The following is a 23,091-nucleotide window of genomic DNA, read 5'->3' as shown; positions in this document are numbered from 1 at the left end:
ATGTGCGAGAGGAAGACCCCGCGGGGCCGTGCCGGTGCTCTGTGGCTACCGCTGCTGCTGTCCCTCGTGTGTGGTGGGGCATCATCGGACCTCAAGATCTGCTCCTTCAACATTCAGACGTTCGGCCAAGCCAAGGCATCCAAGCCCCACGTGATGGAGATCATCGTAAAGGTCAGACCCAAGAGTGGCATAATGGTTAAAATACTCAACTCTTAGGCTTATTGTTTCTCTGTGGTCGATAAAATGTATACTGCTTTGTGGAATTTCTACTACTGGGTCCAGGGCTTTAAATAGGAGATGAGCTCCAATCCCTCAATGCTCGTTTGAGCAGCAAAAATTTCATATTTCATTAAAAAAGGCATTGTAACACGGTAGATGAGGATAAAATGTGTGCATTTGCTAAACTAACTTGTCGCGTAACATTTGAGTAAAACTCGGTGGCATGATGCACTGGGAGCAGAGGAAGGAATCGCTTGCAACGTGCAGTGCCCCCAGCCCTGGTGTGCGCTGAGGCGTGACAACATAAGTCTGTGCAATGTGGAGGGATTCTTCATGCAATCGAGCTATTATGGGCTCGAGCATGGGTTCGCGATGATGTGTTTGAGCGAGGGTTTGAGTATAGGATCTAGCATGGAACTGGAATCGCAATTATTTATTTTTACAACTCCTTATATGTGCAAGGGAACGCTCTGGATAACCTATATTTGGGCATGACACATCTACTTTACATGATCATAAATAGGCCTCATGACTGCAAGGACTCATTCTCTTGCTCCAGCGCCTCCACTCTGTGTTGTGGCGATTGGGCGCCGCAGTCAAAAGACGCGATATGAGATGGAAACGCGAAATTTCACACCTTGCTCAGGGCCACCAAGAGAGATGGTCGCTGCCCCAGTGCTCGTGGAGCCCTGAAGATGTTGTTGAGGAATGGGTGAAGATGTTGTTGAGGAATGGGTGAAGATGTTGTTGAGGAATGGGTGAAGATGTTGTTGAGGAATGGGTGAAGATGTTGTTGAGGAATGGGTGAAGATGTTGTTGAGGAATGGGTGAAGATGTTGTTGAGGAATGGGTGAAGATGTTGTTGAGGAATGGGTGAAGATGTTGTTGAGGAATGGGTGAAGATGTTTTTGAGGAATGGGTGAAGATGTTGTTGAGGAATGGGTGAAGATGTTGTTGAGGAATGGGTGAAGATGTTGTTGAGGAACGGGTGAAGATGTTGTTGAGGAATGGGTGAAGATGTTTTTGAGGAATGGGTGAAGATGTTGTTGAGGAATGGGTGAAGATGTTGTTGAGGAATGGGTGAAGATGTTGTTGAGGAATGGGTGAAGATGTTGTTGAGGAACGGGTGAAGATGTTGTTGAGGAATGGGTGAAGATGTTTTTGAGGAATGGGTGAAGATGTTGTTGAGGAATGGGTGAAGATGTTGTTGAGGAATGGGTGAAGATGTTGTTGAGGAATGGGTGAAGATGTTGTTGAGGAATGGGTGAAGATGTTGTTGAGGAATGGGTGAAGATGTTGTTGAGGAATGGGTGAAGATGTTGTTGAGGAATGGGTGAAGATGTTGTTGAGGAATGGGTGAAGATGTTTTTGAGGAATGGGTGAAGATGTTGTTGAGGAATGGGTGAAGATGTTGTTGAGGAATGGGTGAAGATGTTGTTGAGGAATGGGTGAAGATGTTGTTGAGGAATGGGTGAAGATGTTGTTGAGGAATGGGTGAAGATGTTGTTGAGGAATGGGTGAAGATGTTTTTGAGGAATGGGTGAAGATGTTGTTGAGTAATGGGTGAAGATGTTTTTGAGGAATGGGTGAAGATGTTGTTGAGGAATGGGTGAAGATGTTGTTGAGGAATGGGTGAGCAAACGTGGAGCCCATTCCCCTTTCTCCATGTCTGTGATAGATCATATCTCGGTGTGACGTCACACTCGTGATGGAGATCCGGGACTGCAAGAACTGTACACTCCCTCGCCTTGTGGAGCAACTCAACAAGTGATGTCTCTCTGTTCTCTCTCTCTCTCGAGTGTTTGTTACACAACGCACTCTGGGGCCGTGACAAGGCCCAGCGGTAGCCGCTTGTTGAAGAGGTTCGCGGTTCGAATCTGGCAGGCCGCCCCAGTTCATACCTCGGTTGTACAAACCAGAACATACACAGTCTGCTTCACAATGGCGGTTAAAGATCGCCCGACGGCATTCCAAACGAGTAGGCAATTGTGTGCCTGCGTCATGGTTAAAATTTTACAAGTTCGAAACCTGCTCAGGACGATTGCTGTTGGGGGGTGAGTGTAAGACCTCACTTGGGGGAGGGGGGGGAATGAGGAGACAAGGCTGACATGGTGTGAGTAGAGTTACTGCGCGGTGTCGGGAGGGCATACGTCGTGTGAATACTTCACAGTTTGAGTTATGTTGATTGTCACATTCACAGTTAGACCCATGAGCTCGTCGTGGTATCTTCCTCACGCGCCACTGGCCCCACATATACATCCTGTACATCCTTGCTGGTCTCGGCACCGCCGAGGTTCGTACAGCGGCGAGCGGCGCGGCCCCCGCGCGGTGCTCGTGAGGTGGGTGGATTGGCACTGTGTCCACTGCGGGTGCCCTCAATGTGCGGATCTGATTGCAGCCAGCCCGGGGGGCATCGCTACTCCTACGTGGCGAGCAAGCGCCTGGGACGGGGCTCGTACAGGGAGCAGTACGCGTTCGTGTACCGGTGAGTGGCGGCGAGACCGAGCGTGTGGCGGATTTAAAAGCAGATATATACGACATCTGTTCTTTCTTTATGTAAAGCTCACACAAGGATATGTCAGCGTAATCCAGCTATGAACTCACCTAAATCGGGTTAGTTTCCATTTGCAAAACTATCATTGATGTGTTCCCCTTTATGAGATAACTAACGGACCCGAAGTGTATTCCGTGGCAGGGTGTGCCATGCCCGAAGCGCGGCTTCTCTCGAGTCATGCGGCGCTACCCCACAATGTTGAGGTGCCATTGGCATCTTCTGCAGGGTCAAGCCACAGCTGCCTCTTGTGAACGCGTTGGAGGTGGCGGAGCCAGCGCCACGCGGCGCTGACTCAGCCACTCGCTCGTTTGGCATCAATGGAACCGCACTCGCCCCGCCACTACGACACTTAGCCGTTGTTGTGTAATGTGCCCCCAGCTTGGCTGTCAAAAACACATGACGTACACTCAACAAAACAACTCCACATGTACAAGAAGCCATCGTAATCAGTGCGTGCTCTGCGGAAGAAGGGCCACTGACAAAATCGTCGCCTATCTCTTTGTGTTTTTTTAAGGCCCGAGTGTTATTCACGGATGTCTTCTTTGTCTGTATCAGCGTGCAATGGTACACGTGTACACGCTGGTCAATAAGTTATCAAGCTTCGTGGCGTTGACGCGTAGTGAGAGCGAGTCGGATTGTGATGCATGGAGACGGCGTGGGGAGCCGTGGATAGAGGACGAGAACCACACGCAGCCCGCGTGTGCTCTCTCGTTGTCCAGGAGCAACCTGGTAAAGCTGCGCGACTCCCACCAGTACAAGGAGAACGACGCGCAGGGGCCCTGCGTGTTTCTCCGCGAGCCCTTCTCGGTGCGTTTCCACTCACCCAGCACAGGTAATGACCCCGCGGGGTTATCAGGGCACACGGGGTCACCTTCAGCGCACGCCTCTGTAATGCAGTGTCGCAGCGCAGCGTGACCTGACCTGCACCTGACCTGCACCTGGCCTGCAATTGAGAAGCTCCCACGTGTGTATGGCCGCATGTAAATACTATAATTACGCGTCTTCACACAGGAAAGCCTCACTGAGTGGACTCTTTTTTCACATAAGTCCTGTAATTGGCAGTAGGGGGCGATGATTGCTAGGTGTTTCCCAATTAAGTAATTTGTCAAATGTGTACAGTGACACCAACACACCGATATATATGTACGGTGAATTGTATGCATTTTGAACTTAATTCACATCATATGTTGCCAACCGTGCTAATCGGAGCTGTGGTATCCTAATTGTATTCAAATGGAGTCACGGGGCCTGTATCTTTCACTGTGAAGCAGATGGCACGTATGTATGGTGAATACACCACACCGTTAACCAGGGCAACCTTCCGGATATGTACCGCAAGCCCCTGCAGCCAAGCGGTGAACACATTCCGGCTGGGCCGTGCCCGCCGCCCTTCTTGTTGTGTCAGCGGTGCAGGATCTGATCCTGGTGGGCCAGCACACCTCGCCAAAGAGCGCCGTGTCGGAACTGCAGAAGCTGCACACCGTGTTTGAGGAAGTGGTGCAGCTCTGGGGAAACCAGGTCACGTCTAACACACACGGATCGACGGTCGGGCACACCAACACACAACCCTTACACAGGACACGCACGCCCTGTCGGCCCACTCTCAACTCACCTACCCAGAGGATACTCAACATGCGGTCATGCTCACTCTCCTACTCAACCATTACACAGACGACACCATTACACAGAGACAATATGAGGAGCGGTATTCACCGACAGTGGTTGGATGGGAAGCCACCACGCGTGTTGGGTGGGCTTAGGCCACACGGTGGGTTGTACTATACTTCTTTGCTCCCACGTCTATGCTCCCAGCCTTTACCAACCAGCACTGACCAGCGTGACGAAGTATGGTCAAATAATCCCCGCGATTCGCACGGCATGGGGAGGTCCTCATCCAGTAGTGGATTGGCAGATGGCTACACAGGGCATTGTTATTGCCCTTGTGACGGTGCCGCTGCCTTGGCGCGATGACCGGCCCGCAGAACGTGATGCTGCTGGGAGACTTCAACGCCGCCTGCGGCTACGTCTCGGCCACCAACTGGTCCCACGTGCGCATTCGGGGCCCGTCGTTTCACTGGGCGATCGGGGACGATGTGGACACCACGGTGAACAAGAACACGGATTGCGCCTACGACCGGTACGCGCGGCGCCTCGGCCCACGGCGGCACGGACCGTGGGCCTCCTCCCGCAGACAGAGCGGGGGGAGGAGGAGGAGGCTGTGTTTTTGTGAAACACAGGGGCTGAGCACAGGCCCAAGTCGTCAAGCGGCGATGTTTTAGAGCCCTTCCACGGATGGACCAACACGATTTCCATCTGTCACAGAGACAGCGCGTGGCAGATTGACGCCTGCTATGTTCTGTATGGGTGCACCCATAAACACATTCCTGCGGAGGGAGCTGTTAGGGACGTTGGGTTGCTCGGTCAATGGCCAGGGTCAACGGCGGCGTGGTGTATTCCGCAAATATGCTCGACTGTGAGGGCGGGCACAAGCCGGCATGAGTAGGTTAAACGTTGAGTTTTATAAGGGCACCACGGGGTGACCAGCCCCTCTCCATTCAGCCCCACCCCTCCCACCCCCACCCACAGTAGTGGACGGATTGCATCGGTTAGTTGCAGTTGCAAATGCAGGTTTCAGATTTTGAGCCTTAGGCATTTGAATAATTTTAATGTTCATAACATTTTCAACATTGTTCAGTTGCCCAGCTTAGCGTATGAGACAGGGAGACAGAAGAGAGACAGGAGCAAGAGAAGAGCGAGTTGGATACAGAACAGACGGCAGAGGTACAAGGGAGAGAGACTAAAGAGATGTAGATGTAAGCCTTATGAAGGCATCCCTGTGTGAGGGAACAGTGCATGGTGATGCTGATTGTGGAGATCTCGTCAGGGTTACACTCAGGGCACGGTTGTTAATTGAAAGCATTTACAGCAAATTGACGACCACTGTAAATAAGAAATTCAGATCAAAGAGGCAGAATAACAAATGGAGCCTTACATCTGCAGACACCAAACTGACACTGTCCAGAGGCTTCACCTCCGTGTCCCCCGCTATTTGTCTGCCTTCAGACTCACGCTGTGCGGAGGAATCAACACTTGTGTGCTATCGGTAATTCGGTGGGTAGCGCTGTTTTCGTTTTGCGTATTCAATGACAGAATCGTGGTGCACGGGACGGAGTTACGCAGTGCGCTGGTTGCTGGATCTGCGAGGGCGTTCAACTTCCAGAAGACGTATGGGCTCAGCAATGAGAAGGTTGGCATCCAATGCGGGTCGCTTGCCCTTGCGAGCAAGGGCAAAGCACAAAGGGGCTTCCCCTCGCCAGCAATGTCGTGGTGTACCACGGCTCTATACCGTCTCCGGAGACCCCCTGCTGAGCGACGGCTGGGTGGATGAAGGGATTTAACGCTGCGTCATTGCCAAGTCGACAGCTCCGAGACGCCGGGTTCCATTCGGGCAGCCGTCCAAAATTGGACTGGGTTCTCAAGAGTAGCGAGTTGGGGGTCTCACCATGGTCACCATTGACTGCACACGTTTTTTTTTTCTAAACTAATATTAAGAATCAAATTTAGATTTTATATGCGACGAACTCTTTTGCAGAAGATATTAACTACAGTATATAAAAGGTGGGCCCCTGGTGTGGGTACAGTGGTCGATTAAAGTAGCTCAAAAGTCATTATACGGTGCCACGTATTGAGCCATTCTCTGCTACTTATGAGAGTTCGGAGTGGAGATGTTTGTAATGCGTGATACGACGCTGATGGCACAATGCAAATTAGGATGAAAGTCCCATCAGTGGATTTCTCCAAAAGGTGAGTCTGTGTTGGCTGGGCCATGTAGCCCATGTGTCGCAGCAGCTCGAAAGGTTAGGATGATCAGACGGCTAAACAGGTGTGGTATGGGCTAAAAAAGAGATAGGCTGATGTGGTATAGAGGGACATGGGGCTGAATGAACTTACCGAAATTTGGTACCAGAGGTGTAAAGATCAGCCTCTAATAATAATAATAGTTCAATTTGTAACGCGCGCAAATTTGCAGACGTAGTGGCCGCAACTCTGTGCAGGAGGTTCTTGAAATTTGCTCATGGGCAGATGGAGGCTGCCACTGTTCAGCAATAATGAGAGGCAGAGGAATGACACAACAATGATCAGAGCAGCTAAAACCCAGCAAAGTGGCACAGTGGGGAGAGGGCAGGTGGTTCACCTGCCAGTCACCTGAGGCACTGAACCCATCACATCTGGGTCTGTCCCGTGACCTCCCAGCGATCGTTGATACTTCACGTGATGGCCTTAAATTATACCACACCTTCGGCACGCTTAGTGGAGAATGCGGCTGTTGTTGTTGTTGTGTTATGTGGAACTCGCCACTGTGATACCGAACTCTAGACTGTCATGTTGTGTACTTTGTGGTGGTGCTGTGTGCTCAGGCCCTGGAGGTGAGTGATCACTACCCCGTGGAGGTAAAGCTGAAGGTTCCGGTGCATCATCACGAGCTCTGATCGCTTACCAACCGCCTTGCCAACTCACAAAGCCGTCATTAGCTTAACGCTCAGCTCTGGGCAGCTTTTGGGATGGGAATGAAACATTAAAGTAGCTAAAAACCCCTGAAAATTCAAGCATCGTGTCATTAAACCTGAAAAAACTAACTTTATGTAAACAACATAGAGCCGGATGAAATATGAAAATTCTCGGCTCCATAATTCCGTATTGTTGCTCTCCAAGTGACCACCTGTGGGAACAAGACAAATGGTCAGAGGCCTATTCTTTGCGCAGAGAGTTTAGGGTGATATTGTGATACTGCTTTGCAATGGTTTTAAACAGATGCATAGATAAAGAATGGCATTCTAGCACAGCGGAGCGACGAGTGGGATGTGTGAAATTCTAGAGCTGTACCCTTCGGCGCTCCAGATAAACCTGCAGAGGAATCTGCTGAACTGCACGGTTTCACTCCCACGGGCGTGCTGCTGCCTCGAACCCGGGCTAGAGCAGGACTCTGGGCCTCGTCCATAAATAAAATATGTTACAGATTATGTGTGTGCTTTGTATTGCTACATTTGCGTGTGAGACTTTTAAGGGGAAAATGTTTCCGTTTTGCTGACTGCGGCTCTGCAGTGAGTCTGGTAGCTCAACCCAGCTCAAGACTGGCTCCGCATCAGCTCCACATGGCTGCTCCAGCTACCTTCAATACCCAGGGTATATATGTTGAGCTTCTTTCTTACCGTTCGTAACCAACTGTGCTAATCACAGGTGCAGTGAGATTATATTCTTCACAGGATGAGCATGATCCTGTCTAAGCTACACAATACAAAGACGGTTACTACATCGCGCGCATTCGGATGCGCTTCCCGCGGACGTTTGGAATGCTCTTCCTAGATTGAAAACTAATTTGTTTAGAATTTATTTTTGTGTTTAGTGTGTTGTCCACCCCCCGCACCTCTGATTAGCACGGTTGGCTACGTACGGTGCGAAATAAGTTAAATCAACATACATACAATTACTCGTGTAAACAGTACAATCAGGCGAATGTGTTTCAGAGTACAAGAATGTGACATCTGATTTTAATATTTTAACAGATTCATTCAGACCCATGGGTGGTGATATATGTGGCCCAGCGAGCTTCTTGGAGTGGCCTGCTCAGCTTTGGCCCCCGCATTGAGAGGTCGAGGTGCAGTGTGAAGACGAACGTGGCAGTGATGTCGTGATCCGCCGTTTAATACAAATTCCAAAACGTGATACATGCATCGGATTTCAGGCGTTCTTATAACCACACGCAGATCAATATCTATTCCCCGTGCTGCACGCACTGAATCGCACGTTTCAGTATTTGTTTCATAAACTGTATGCAAATTATATGCTGACAAGTAAATTCACGAAATACTCGTGGGTAACAGACACAAAAGCTGCACAATGACCACGGCCTGCTGCACCTTGCAGCCGCTCCAGGCCCTGCCTGATGTGCGGTTTGTGCAGCGTGGGACGCACGGACAGCACCAGGGCTCTGCGCACGCCTCGGCTCTTCGTGTTTGTGCTTATCCACCGCCAGATGATCCATCTTAAATACAGTACAGCATCCCTTGCCCCCTAAATACCCAGCTGCTAATCTCACACGCCGAACCTGTAGCTAATGCTCCGCTAATCGTCACCCTCGGAGTCTGCTCAGAGTCGCCCTCCAGGCTCCCTCCTCCCTCCTCGCTCCTCTGGTCATCACTTAAGGCTCGGCGTTGTCAGCCCTCATCAGGCATTTTAACTGAACGCGGTTTTTGTAACAACGCTGTCGCGACCGGATCCGCTACTCGGCACCGGCCCATCTGTTGAGAGGCGCTTGTCTGCGTGGAGCTGTGTGGTGAGTTGGGAACCTGCGTCATCATCACGATCACGGCATTGTGCGCCACACTCACGGCCATCGAGTGCTTGTGGGTGTCAACACTCTGGGTGACAGTCCTTGCACCAGAGCAGACATTGGTGCCGCCTGCGCTGGCGAATAAGAGTGATATCCTGCTCAAATGAGCATTGAGGCGGTGCTCTCATATCTCGTTTCAGCCCTGAGCAACGCAATGATTGAGCCGCTCGCTCTCCATGATTGTGAACATGGCCGCTGATTGTGAGCACGTCGACAGAAATACCACCTGGTTCAGAGGATTTCACCTTTGTCATCCTGCAAAGGGCGGAGTTGACTTCTCCAAGTTGAACATCCTCCTCGTCCTCAGTGTTGCTCGGATTGCCGAAGTACTTCCACTAATGTATATTTATCGCGGGTTACGGTGTCATCATTTTCTGTGTGCGAACATTTGTGACTTACCAATCATCGACCTTTTTCAGATTCCCCCCCCCCCCCCCCCATTGCTCAAAATGTGACCCTTGCCAAAGATGCTTTGTGTTGTGTTCTCTGAGTTGTTTTCTCATTCGTTTCCCCATCGCTTTACTTCGTGCTGTGCATTCCATCTCTAGTTTTGCATAGCCGACTCTACAATTCTCCGCTTTATGCTTTCTTTACGGTTTCATACCATTTGTTCTCCGCTTGCTTTCTAACTTCATTCTCTGTCAATCGCTACTTTGGTATTTAATTAATGATTTAAGTGGTGACACCAGTTTCATCAATTTGATTCTGTTGGTGAGAGTGAACTACCGATTGACATCAATGTTTTTATGTGCACAATCTTGGTTGCGCCTCCAATCAGTGTTGCCTCCCTCTCTGGATTTGTGGAAGTGCAACTTGTTGCAACCATCTATATAATCACTGCCTGCATTGAGTCAGTTGGGGGCAGACACGCCTGGCACAGCAGGGGACCAGGCGGTGCATCTGCCGCTCATCTCAGTCAACCCATAGCACCTGGTTCTGTGTCGTGACCTCCTGCCAGCGGGCGTTCGATACTTTACGTGGCCTTAAAGTGCACATCGCCTGGCACAAGCGCCATTGTGACGTCACCGCCACTTAGTGGCGAATGGCGGTTGTTGTTTGTGAGAATAAACTTAACGTCGTTGCTAATCCCACCATTTGGGCTTTCTCACGTACGCGTTCTGGACTTGTCGGTGTTCGCATCTTCATGTCTCGTATGCATTCTCAACCCTCTACCTGATCCCAAACGCACAACCCATTATCTCGTCTCGGTTCCTCTTGCTGATATTTGCACTGAAGTGTCCCATGGCATTGGCGTCGTGCGTTTTGATGTCATTGAGACGTTTGTCAATCTCTTGACATATTTTCTTGAATAAACGAATGATTGTCATTTACCATTGTGCTCGATGAAAGAGCATTGATTCAGTCATCCAGGTTTGCACAAACCCAGGACTAAATATAGCATATAAATAATAAATAAAAGCACAGAGCAGCCACACTGAGATTACATGAAGAACCAATATGCTGACAGTGTGACACACCTGCGCCACAGTTGTTCACAATAAAATGAGAATGTTTTCCAAAATATTGGATTGGAGAAACAAAGGCATGAATATTGAGAGCACGTGATTCATCTCAGATTTGCGGATGACACCGTCACTGTGACTCCCAATGGCAATGAGCATCAGGAAATGTTACCGGCAGCGAGTAGAGAAGGAAGACAAAGGCTTCCAAGTTGGGTTCAGGCTAAATACGAGCAGAAGTCACGTGCAGTCTGAATGGGCGATTCATCAAGAGACGCCCAACGCAGAATCAAGTTAAATTGGGCAAAACCACTCACCCCCAACTTGCTGCCTCTACTTTTGTGCCAATTATCGACTGCAAAAATTATATAATCATCACGTGAGTGGGAGATGGGCTCCATGAAGCAAAGCCAATGACAACGGTTGAATCCCGTAACACCACGGCGTGAAATCCAAACTGAACCTCAAAGTGGCTAAGGGTAGTAGGACATATATTTTGCTGCTTTAATCCCACGTCTAATCCTCTAATTCCTACTCCAATCATAACAGAAAACACTCGATGCGCCTGGCTTGGCGTGTCGAGCCTGGCCGCACCTTTGCCCCACGCCGCCTCCTCACAGGCGGTGGGGCCCGCCGGCTCATCTCTCCCGGCTCATCTCTCCCGGCTCATCTCTCCCGGGGGCGCCCCTGCAGGGAGGGGCCCCGGGCCGCCCTGCGGGTGTCCAGGCGGCGATGGGCAGTCGCTGCGCGGTTGTTGGGACAGTCACATTCAATACGAATCGGGTTTACCCTTTCTGGCAAAATAAAACAGTTGTGTTAAGATGTTAAAACACCAAACAGAAACCCTTGCAAGGATTCGTGTCTGCATTGACCACATATACTGGTGGTGAACATGCAAACAAAAAACATGCAAGGACGATGAATATACTTCCTGCCGGAGCATGCTTTTTTATTTCACGTTCACCACAAGTATTGTGAGCGATCAGAGTGAAATCGTGAGTTCGTGGACCAGAAATCACCCCAACTGCTTCACTCTGAATTCTATCAGGTGCAGTGAAGTCGGAATTGGGTACTCCACCCCAGATGTGGGACAGCAGCAGGATTCCGGCTTTGGCTGAATCTGTCCTTTGTACATTAGCAGTTGTACTGAGCCACTGTTCTCAATGCACATGACTCTGAGAATCAAAAGCACTGTTTGCATCCGCTGTGTTTGATTTCAGCAGAAACGTTAATTTCGGAACAGCCAAACGGACAAGAATCATCAGCAGCCCCCAACGCATGAGCAGATGTCAGACCAGGCTCACGTTGTGGGCCAGAACGGGCTTCCTGGTGAGGCTTGGCTGCACCAGTGTTGTTGATGTTTTTAATGTTTTTCCATTATTGTCTGTGCATATGGGTGCCCGACTGCATGTGTGTATGCGTGTGCGTGGCTTGTTCTCCGTCTGCATTAATCTGCATGTTTGCAGTTTAAGGACGGGATTATGCCGAAGGCTTAGCCGTGATATCCAGGGCATCCGATTTGTTGCATCTCACTCATCTGGTATTCTGCTTATGCTGAATGCCCGTGTCCCTCCTAGGCGTCTTTTCAGGTCTAGTTTTGCTCGTGGTCTCTATGCAGTGGCCATGTCGTTAATTAATTGACAAATACAAGCTCACCTACGCAGACGAAGATTGTAACTGGCATTTTCAATCTGTCGCATGCATTCGGTAATTCCCGTCTGTAAATGACGAAACAGCCCCATCACAACAGAAACACGAGTGCAAGCGGCTGAATATACACGGAGAGATGGCCATCGCCGCTGGTTCTCAACCCCTTGAGTTGATGGACTACGACGACAAATTGGCCACGCATTCAGTTCTCTTGAACTGGTGGTCTGGATAAGGCTGAGCTTTTTCACAGGCAATGCTGCACTTTATTAAATCAATGTATTCGGTCTTTTTTTAAATCATGGTGGCTGAGCAGAGGCTCAAATGCCCAAACCGCCAAGCTGTCAGCAACAAACAGCACGATTCACGTCCCACGTGACGATCACCTGGTTACAATTGGGGTGGTGACACAGCCCAGTGCTGTTGCGAAGGCTTGCAGTTCGAGTCCGGCCGCCGCTCCGGTCAATACGGTGGGCACATTAACCGATTCAACATGCGCCGTCTGCTTCACAGCGGTCGGTGAAGGTCTCATGATGTTATTAAGCAAAGAACAGGCCATTGTATGGCAGCATCGTGGCCCATGCATGCCTGCGATCTAGAAGTAAAATGCGTCGAGATGGCAATTGCGAGCATTTGCCACCCTTGGTGGCAGCGATGATAAATCTGCAGACTGATGGCCACGAGGACTGACACTGCGAACAGAGCTGGGCGGCGCGCGCCGATCCCGCGAGCGGCGCCCGTGGTGGTGCTGCTCGACGCTCCTCGTGTGCCCCCCCCCCCCCCCAGTGCTCCACGCACGAAGCGGCGCGTTTGCAGGTTAAGGCTGGGATCATGCTCAGGGATTAGCCGTGATATCCAGACTGTCAGATTTTTCACCTTTCTCATCCGTTATTTCAGTTGCCCTAACCCCACACGTCCCAAATGTCTCCTTTGGATAGTTTCGATGCCAGTGCCCTAAAAACTCAGTCGCGTTGAATCGATGATGCTCGGGCCCTTTTTAAATCAAATTGGTGTCCATTTTGTGTGGATTTTATCTCTTGGTGCAGGACTGCCAACATCCGATGGTAAGTCGGTGATATCCAACTTCCTCCGAGATCTTCCGTGTTAGAGTACGTGGCTCGTACTCTAACACGGATGGTTGCATCACTGTGGGAGAGATCCACAAGGATCTCTCTCGATTTCTGCGCTCATAATACATGTATCAAGTTGTGAATGTGAAAGTAAATTGCTTCTGATTCATATAAATTATTAAACGAATGTTTGATATAGGGTTACGGAGCACGTAGAGATGTGTAGAAGAAAAAGAATAAACGTGAAATAAACGATGCAGAAAATGAGAGAGATTTTAAAAAATACTGATAATAATAACGACCCTAAATTCCAAAAATGTATCGATCACAAGAGGTGATCGCGGCGAGTCCCGCCAGATGGTGGGGTGGCACACGCAGCGACGCGGCTCACGCCAGCCCCGAGTGAAAGCCCCACAACGCGACTCTTGCCGTCCGTGCCTTCGGGCCAGGTGCTGCACTGGGCCGGCGCCGAGGAAGGGAGGCGATTGAATCCACGTCGAAGAGGGCCCGAGGCATCGGCTCCCCCACAGGTGAACGGCCCCCACTGCCACTCACTCCAATACGAGGCAATCGCAGTCGGAAGGCTGCCAGTTCAGATCCTGGTTGGGGGTTGACTCGGCCCATCATCATCATCATCAACGCCCCGGAGGCCACAAAATGAGTAGCGCTTGTGGGAAAGTCAGTGGTTGTTCTCTGGATAAACTCTCCCCCGCCGTAGGAATGTGACATTTGCACCACTGACTCTGCAAGGCTATACACTGAGATGAGCACGGACGCCTCAATGCTCATTTGAGCAGCAGACAATTGCTCTGCTCCATGTTTAGTGACACACGCAATGGATGTTGCCGCATGCTCGTCGTGTGTGCGGCGCTCAGAGGGCCTGGCTGAGGGCCCGCCGAGAGACGGCCACGAACTCCCCCCGGGGCAGCGCTTCTCTCGCTGCGCCTCGGCCCTGGGCCGCACCGCCTCCTACCATGGACGCGACCACCACGGGCTACCTCGCCTGCACGAGCAAGGTGCGTTCGCCCCCTCCTCACGCGGCGCATCTACTACTGGGGGGAAGGGGGGGGGTGACGTGGCTCAGCGGTCGCACCTTCGAATAAGGCAGCCCAGCTAAGACTGTGGAAATACTGCGCGCCGTTTGCTTCACCTGTGGGCATTAAAGATCCCGTGACGTCATCCAAAGAGGGCTCGGCCATTGTATGCCGGTGTCCTGGTCCACATTTTTTTAATTGCACCCCCAATTACTCAATTGCGATTACACACAGCAGCAGTCATGAATGCACTGCTGGCAGACGAATGCCCACCCCTCATGGCCACTGGAAGGCTTCCACTGGGTGTACCCTTTGAATGTTAAGTATGAGATGCAATGGAAGGCGGTTTAATTTGCTGAGATGTTTATGTAACGTATAAATGACAATGTAAAAGAATAAACGGTACACAAATGATTCTTACACGCGCCACCATATGCACGTGCCACCATATGCACGTGCCGCGAGCGGTAGCAGCGACATTGGTGACTTGACGCTGACTCCGGGCTTCGCCGCTGTTTAGCATTTCCAGATTTGGAGCGGTCGTGTTCTTCGTCGGCGCCGTCCTCTCTTGCGTGGGCCCACGACCCCCACGGCCACGACGTGCAGGAGGTCCTAGCGACGGGGCCAGTGGGGGCCCGGAGGAGACTGGGGCCCCTGCCTCTACAGCAGCAAGAGCAGCAGCAGTTCCTGCCACAGCCCAGTCTAATTCAGCAGCAGCAACTCCAGCTGAGGCACCAACTTCATCAGCAGCTGCATCAGCATCCGCATGGGCTGTTTGTGGAAAGGTAGCCACGGCGTGAGGATGCAGAGAAAATAACACCATCTTAAAATGGAAATGGCCCTTCTTCATAGCACATACTTTAAAAATATATAGCATGTGCTATTCAGAAGGACCATTGCCCGAAACGTTGCTCGTTTTATTATTTCCCTCACCAACCCGACCACTCGTGCTTCATGGCACCCGGATTGAGGTTTAACCATCGATACTTCAATGGGAGAGGTCAGAGGGGCTGTGCCTCCATAACGAACTCTCAGTCAAGAATTAGCAGAGGTTGTGGTAGTACCCCGCTCGCTGGTTGCCCCCGACTCGCTGCATCCTCGTTTCATCAGCGTCGCTGTGTCCCCATGTCCCCGCATCCCCCATGTCCCCCATATTCCGCGTTCCCCATTTAGCCGCGTCCCCAGGGGCGGTTTCTTCATTAGGGCGATTGGGCGACGCACCACCAATGTCATTCAACCACAGAGTCACGCTAGCCGTCACTGTGCCTCTGGATATAGTCCAATCAGCGTCATGTCACGTTCTGTGGAGTACCGCCTCTTTTTGGGCGATTTCACTCCGGCTGAGAATCGCCGCGAGTGGCCCCATAGACTTACATTCAAAGATGTTTTTTTTCGAACGGGGGCGCTGCAATGCATTCTCTATGGCTTCCGGGAGGGCATGCACTAACGTGCTTACGTCATCATACGTGCTTACGTCATCATACGTAAGCACGTTTCATCCAACAATATAATTTGTCGCCACCTAGTGGAATCTTTAATAAAATAAACTTGAGTGGTTTGTTTTAATAGTGAGTATATAAACAAACAAGATGTATTGTAAGAGTCACTTTATTTTTCATTAATATTAAGCTGTTAATTTATTCATTGCATGGGTGGACCTTATCCTTATCAATCATCCAGACATTTGCCCCCCCTGAGAGATTTTGCAGGAGCCGCCACTGCGCGTCCCCATGTCCCCGTCTCCCTGTCGTCCCGTCCCCGTGTCTCTGTGCCATCACGTCCCTGTATCCTCGTGTCCCCATGTCCCCGTCTTCCTGTCTTCCCGTCCCTGTGTCTCTGTGCCATCACGTCCCTGTATCCTCATGTCCCCGTGTCCCCGTCTCCCTGTCTTCCCGTCCCCGTGTCTCTGTGCCATCACGTCCCTGTATCCTCATGTCCCCGTCTCCCTGTCGTCCCGTCCCCGTGTCTCTGTGCCATCACGTCCCTGTATCCTCATGTCCCCATGTCCCCGTCTCCCTGTCGTCCCGTCCCCGTGTCTCTGTGCCATCACGTCCCTGTATCCTCGTGTCCCCATGTCCCCGTCTTCCTGTCTTCCCGTCCCTGTGTCTCTGTGCCATCACGTCCCTGTATCCTCATGTCCCCGTGTCCCCGTCTCCCTGTCTTCCCGTCCCCGTGTCTCTGTGCCATCACGTCCCTGTATCCTCGTGTCCCCCGTGTCCCCGTCTTCCTGTCTTCCCGTCCCTGTGTCTCTGTGCCATCACGTCCCTGTATCCTCATGTCCCCATGTCCCCGTCTTCCTGTCTTCCCGTCCCTGTGTCTCTGTGCCATCACGTCCCTGTATCCTCATGTCCCCATGTCCCCGTCTTCCTGTCTTCCCGTCCCTGTGTCTCTGTGCCATCACGTCCCTGTATCCTCGTGTCCCCCGTGTCCCCGTCTTCCTGTCTTCCCGTCCCTGTGTCTCTGTGCCATCACGTCCCTGTATCCTCATGTCGCCATGTCCCCGTCTCCCTGTCTTCCCGTCCCTGTGTCTCTGTGCCATCACGTCCCTGTATCCTCGTGTCCCCCGTGTCCCCGTCTCCCTGTCGTCCCGTCCCTGTGTCTCTGTGCCATCACGTCCCTGTATCCTCATGTCGCCATGTCCCCGTCTCCCTGTCGTCCCGTCCCCGTGTCTCTGTGCCATCACGTTCCTGTATCCTCGTGTCCCCCGTGTCCCCGTCTTCCTGTCTTCCCGTCCCTGTGTCTCTGTGCCATCACGTCCCTGTATCCTCGTGTCCCCCGTGTCCCCGCGTCTCCGCGCCGAGCAGGCAGATGGCGCACGCGGCGCTCTCGCTGTCCCCGCCGGCGGTCGTCCGCTCCGCGCTGGGCGCTGCGCAGCTGCACTCTTCTCCCTTTCTGCCCGGGTCACCGTTGTGCCCCACATCTGCAGCAGCAGCAGGCGAGTGTCTTAATTACAATTTTACGATAAATGTAAAAAAAAAGTGAATTTGAATGAGCCAACTTTTTCATTTGTTGATTTCTTCTGCATTGCGGCTGTTTTTGCTTGATTTCTGTTTGCTTCAGTTTAACACGTAAGCTTTCGCGACCAATATCTATGTTTTTTGGGTTAAATCGCGTAAATATAAATGTGTCATTATCCCAACACCACCAGACACAGCCAATTAGTAAGGTTTGTCACGTAAACAAAACGTGCCAATTAGTTACTACTTCAGCACACCCACAAGTCTTGGTAGCACACGCCCCGCTAAGACAGAAGGTTTAAGCGCGAAGGCAGTGGCCAAGGGTCGCTGTCCACCAGTGTCAAGAAGTCAGAGAAGCAGTACCTCCTAGCCCAGTTGGGAGTGACGTGAACCGCCCTGACCCCATCCCAGTGCACCCGGGGTATCAGGGGAAATGGCGGGAACAGATAGGCAAGACCCTGGTCCCATGGACATGTCAGGGCATCTATGGTGAAAGCCGCGGGCTGACGGTAGTTCAACCACGGATGCAAATCAGTTGGCGGCAGGCAAGCCAAAGCGCTGCATAAGCTGATCAAAAACCACCTGGTGTAGAGACCACGCGCCGGAAGCTAAGGTCTCACTGCTTAGTCATTCGGCGGTGAGGATCTCGGTTTAAGTCAGATGCCTGGCCATTAGATGAACCCTGTGGGCCTTGACCCAGCTATGGAGGACTCCCTCATGAGAGCATGGTGATGGGAAGACCCATGCCTGTTCACCATGGCAACAGCTGTCACGTCACAGCCGAGGACCCGCTTGTCTGAGGCTATTGCGCACAGATGGAACAGTGCCAGATGAATCGCGCGGAGGTCGATGACGTTGATACTGGAGGGATTGTCAGCAGGAGATCAGGTCCATCTCGACCACAAGCTGCTCGTTGAAGAAGCCCAGAGGCTTCCCCTGATTGACATTGGCTGGAAGGGCTCACCAGTGGAGGTCCCTGACTGTCCGGAGAGAGGCCTATAGTGCCTGAGCCTGGGTCCCATGGAGCCAAAAGACACCACCGCAGGACTCGCATGCGTAGGCAGGTCCAAGGGAGGACATTGATTGTGGCAGACAGGTGGCCAAGGAGCATCAGAAAAGACCGGGCCGAGCCACCACGAGTGGTCAACAGAGAATCAACCCAACCCAACATGAAGAAAGCCCAAGCCTGGACAGTGTTGAGGATAACATAGGCGTTGCGAGGGGGACAGATGACACTTGGCCCCATTGAAGACAAAGCCATGGGCCTATAGAGCCAAGATCACCACCCACACCGAGGACTCCAGGAGCTACTTGGTGATCTCCCAAATTATTAAGTCGTCCAGGTAGGCATAGATGTGGTGGGCCCACCGCCTTAGCATGACCACAAGGACCATCAGGACTTTGGTAAAAAAAAACCCAGAGTAAGGTAAAGTGAAAGACACGGAACTGCCAGTGATGATCCATAATGCAGAAGCAGAGAAATCAGTGGTGATTAGCGAGAATGGAGACATGCAGGTAGGCATCCTTGAGGTCTATGGCCGTGAGCCAGCCCAAGGGTTGGACGGCCCTTGCCAAGGAGGCCAATGACTCGATCTTAATTCGCCTGCGTGACTGGCGTCTCTGTGTGTGTCCCTCAGTCGGGGGCTATGGGTTTCTCCCACCCAGCTCAGCCGATCTACTCCTCTCCCAGCAGCAACAGCAGCAGCAACATGGGATCCTGCGCAAGCACAGCCTGGCCCGGTGAGCATGCGCTTGACAACATAAACAACTTCTATATGATATGAATTATGTATTAATGCAATCAATTAACCCTTAAAAAACGTTCATTAATATAACCAACTATTTTAAAAAACCCTAAAGTTAAATCAGCAGCATAATTGTACAATTTCTAATAAATTTTCAACCCTTTTCATGTATTTCAACTGATCAAACCCATGTTGTACAATGTTAACATTACGATATTTGTTTATTCAAGTGATTGTTTGCATGTCGTTTATGTGCTTGCTATGCATGTGTTGTGCAATAACACCACTCGGAGACGAGGATTACTATAAGGGCTGTTGCCGTTTATTAAAACACTTCCACACTCAGCATCCACACTCACACCAGTGTAGGTGCACTCTTTCTCGGTCCTTCACCCGAACACTGATAACTATTTGGACCCTACCCCGGCTATCCCTTTGGCTCTCTCACTCGTCTGCCTGGAGCGGGGGATCAGCCAACACCGCTCCGCGACGAGGAGAGAGACCCCACTCCAACCGGTCCTTACCCTGGCCCCCAACGACGACCACGCCTCCATCCACTTTCCCAAAAGTGCTTTCCGAAAGCCCCTTACGTAACCCGTGACGTTACGTCATCCTTGGCCCCGCATGACTCTCAACACGCTCGCACCTCCTTCGGCTCGCCGACTCATTGGTTTCTTACAATACTCCTGTACACATGTGTAAATCAACAAGTGATGTTGACATGAGTGTTTATTTCATACAAGTAACTTCATTGTTTTTCTCACTTCAGGTTGGAAATGTCGGCCGATATCCTACGGCAGAAGGAGCTCGAGAGCCTGCACAATCACCAGAGGCTGCTCGAGGCTCACTCACACCTGCAGCCCCACCCTCACTCATTCCCTCCACCCCTCTCCAACCCATACCCTCACCAGCACACTCACCATGTCATCGGTGGGAACTCAGCAGAGACCGCGCGTCACAGCGCGCTGATGCTACTGCAGCAGCGGCACTTGCAGCATCAGCTGAGCCATCGGCATCAGCCGCACCTCCTGACGCACCAGCTGAGCGTGAGCCATGCTCGCGGGCTGCTGCTGGCCAGCCGCGCTTCACACCCCTTGGGAAGAAGAGGTGTAACGCGAAAGTCATCTGGCCAAAAAGTCACGGCGTACGTGACCCAAGATGCTGCGCCGATGGCAGTGATGAAGAGAGAGCCTCGCTCGCTGGAGAACAACAGCGACAACGGCAGCTGTGACTCGGATGGAGACGGACGTGAAGGGAAGGAGCAGCGGAGCGATCGGGGCGACGCGCGGCACGGCCGCGACCTCTCGGATGCCTCGATGGCGGCACAGGGCGGCGACTCAAGCGACGTCGGTTCACGGCGCGCTGAGGCCGCGGACAAGAGCTCCCAGGAGAGTTTGTCAAAACCCTCAGCCGCTCCTCTGCTCACCTCCTTGTCCCCATCGCCGCAGACCTCGGTGTGTCCGCGCCCCTCTTCCCGGCCCAGCTCCCCTCGCCTGCCATCCGTGGATCTGCATCACTCGGCGCCGGACGCCATGGAGGCAGCAAGGAACCCCGCAGTGATAGCTGTGGCCACCGCAAGCGGCACGACCCGCTTGCCGGCAGCCTCGCAGTTTCTGCTGCTGCCCTCGATACCCGGGCCGTCAACCTCACCGGCACACTCTTCAACGCCCCCCCTGAGACACGGAACCACGTCGGCGCCTCTGCCAAACACGGGCCTTCCCCGGCACGTGGGTTACGCGAGGAGTGACCGTATCGCGACATCCTCACCAGGGTTTCCCTCCGCGCTGTCCCCGTTGAGCCACGCGAGGCCAGCGCGGCCCGGGAAAGGGCCGGGCGAGGAGATGGCGGAAGACGGCGAGCCTGGCACTATGAGCGCCACGGAGGAGGAGGAAGACATGAGGGCGTGGAGCGTGGACAACGTCTGCACCTTTGTTGCTGCGATGCCTGGGTGTGCGGAGTCTGCGCAGGTGCGCGACGCCTCCCCAATGGGCAGCTTTATCTATATATATAAAAGGGAAATTTGTGAATGTGTCTGTTCGAAATGTTTAGCATACTTCCAAACATGCAACAAACTTGACATTTGGCATGTGGGTAGCTTCAGAATGTACACAATGCAAAAAGTATAACAATAGACTTTTGAATTTTTGGGGAGGGGGGGGCGCAATAATGGATATATTTTGCACGGCAAGTGAGTGGTGACGTCACATCTGTGATGTCACCCGCATGCGGCAGCGTCACGCAGTGTGCGTGCCCACCCTCAACGTAGGCCGTGTATTAATCCAAGACAAGAATCCAAGTCTCGGGCGAAACTGGGTAGTAAAGCTCGTCAATAATAATAATTTCATTATTAATAATGATTTACTCACTTATCCAGGAGAGCCACATTGGGTCCTGCATTTGTTTTTTTATTTTCAAATGTTTACACTCAATCAAGGTTGAGTGTTTATACAAGTGGGAGTAAACCGCCTTGCACGAGGGGGCAAGGCGGTTTCCCATGGGAAGGGAGGGGGCAAGGCAGATGGGAAAATAATGGCGATTAGTCCACTCGCTGTACTACCGTCTGGAAAGCCAGGGTATGAGCAACTCCTCGACACGCATAGGAAGGGAGTTTCACAGCAATTGTGGAGCGATCCACCAGCCCTCGCCTCGACAACGCTGGATTAAAGGAGGGCACCACATCGCCATTCCCCGACACCACTACCATCACCACCATCTTCATTGAACCACCGCCACCTCTCACAATCCGGCGATGCGAAGAGCCATTCTGCACGTGCACATGAACCGATCTCATCGCTCCATCTCACTCAACTTGAACTCATCTCCTTGGTGGACGTGCGCTACGAACCCAGCGACCCAAGATCGTTTCCAACTCATGGTCAACATTGGTCACGAATATCTAAACCAGTCCTGGGCCTCCCCTCAGCAGACCAGGCCTTAAATTCATACCTGGTGAGGTGTGTACACATCGCCACTGGGAAGACAAAGGTGTGCCGTGTCAGCATTCATAGGCGCAACTCGCCAACAGCACTTGCCCCAACAGTCTGCTAAGTCTTTGTGTGCGCGCGTGTGTGGCCTGCAGGCGTTCCGCCACCACGCCATTGACGGAGAGACGCTGCCCCTTCTCACAGAGACACATCTCCTGTCCACCCTGGGCCTCCGTCTGGGTCCCGCGCTCAAGATTCTCACCCAGGCAGGGTCCCGTGTCGCACGTAGTTAGTGAAGTAGGAAAACGTGCGCACTTCATGGAAACCAACATTTCTACCCTGTGAACAGACGTGTCCGCTGCATGTGCGAGAGGTGTTTGATGATGCATGCGTGTGTTTGCTCTGGGAACTGCAGGTGGCCAGAAAGGTCGACAGAATGGTTTGCGTGACCGATATCACCACTGCAGCGTCTGTGCGGGCCACAACCGCCACCGATACAACCGCCGCTCCTGTTGATGCCTTTGTGAGTGCATATCAATCTCCTCTACCGACTGAACCTTTGGACCAAGACTCTCTACAACATTACCCCGAAGACTACAACACAATAATTGATAGTTATCCCGAAGCATCTACGAGAGCCAGCTGTCCCATGAAGCCGTACGACTCCAACACGTGCAAGACATCCACGAGTGGCTTAAGAGACGCAGCCAGCACCACCAACTCCAGTGCCGCATCTTCACCTGAACAACCACCAACCACGCATCGTGAATCTGACTTGGAGCTCGCGACTGTTGCCAAAGCACTGAAGGGCTCTACTCCGAGCATCATGAGCGACAGGGAGGTGGCAGCGCAGTGGTGACGCGTGCGACTCGGCAAGAGGGGACCTGGGTTCGATTGGCGACTCGACTTTGTGCTGTATGTTATCTCCCTGTTGTGCATGAGCTTGTCCCGGGTGCTCTGGTTTCGTCCCAATCCTCCCACAGCATGTTTTACGCATGAGCCCCTGTAAGTCGCAGTGAATGTAAATTCTGCAGTGAACGTTGACTGTGCGCTGAGGCAGGTCTGCAAATTCCACGTATTAAAAAAAATT

At 52.0% G+C, this 23,091-nt stretch overlaps 2 protein-coding genes across 2 annotated transcripts; both read left to right on the top strand.

The window, feature by feature from the left end:
* Window positions 1–7,360, top strand: LOC144935351 (deoxyribonuclease-1-like). The gene is made up of 8 exons (XM_078861910.1): window positions 1–171; window positions 1,898–1,986; window positions 2,618–2,704; window positions 3,493–3,605; window positions 4,179–4,291; window positions 4,756–4,910; window positions 5,924–6,020; window positions 7,192–7,360. Exons 1-8 carry the CDS (start codon window positions 1–3, stop codon window positions 7,261–7,263), a joined length of 897 nt encoding a protein of 298 aa, XP_078718036.1. The 3' UTR covers window positions 7,264–7,360.
* A 12,477-nt stretch (window positions 7,361–19,837) lies between these two features.
* LOC144935623 (uncharacterized) lies at window positions 19,838–23,090 on the top strand. Its single transcript, XM_078862446.1, has 2 exons — window positions 19,838–21,044; window positions 22,157–23,090. Exons 1-2 carry the CDS (start codon window positions 19,854–19,856, stop codon window positions 22,292–22,294), a joined length of 1,329 nt encoding a protein of 442 aa, XP_078718572.1. The 5' UTR covers window positions 19,838–19,853; the 3' UTR covers window positions 22,295–23,090.
* The last annotated feature ends 1 nt before the right edge of the window (window position 23,091 follows it).

Source organism: Lampetra fluviatilis, chromosome 13 (assembly GCF_964198595.1).
Source record: "Lampetra fluviatilis chromosome 13, kcLamFluv1.1, whole genome shotgun sequence".
In the NCBI taxonomy this organism is placed as follows: domain Eukaryota; kingdom Metazoa; phylum Chordata; class Hyperoartia; order Petromyzontiformes; family Petromyzontidae; genus Lampetra; species Lampetra fluviatilis.
This window is presented reverse-complemented; position numbering and strand designations above follow the sequence as displayed.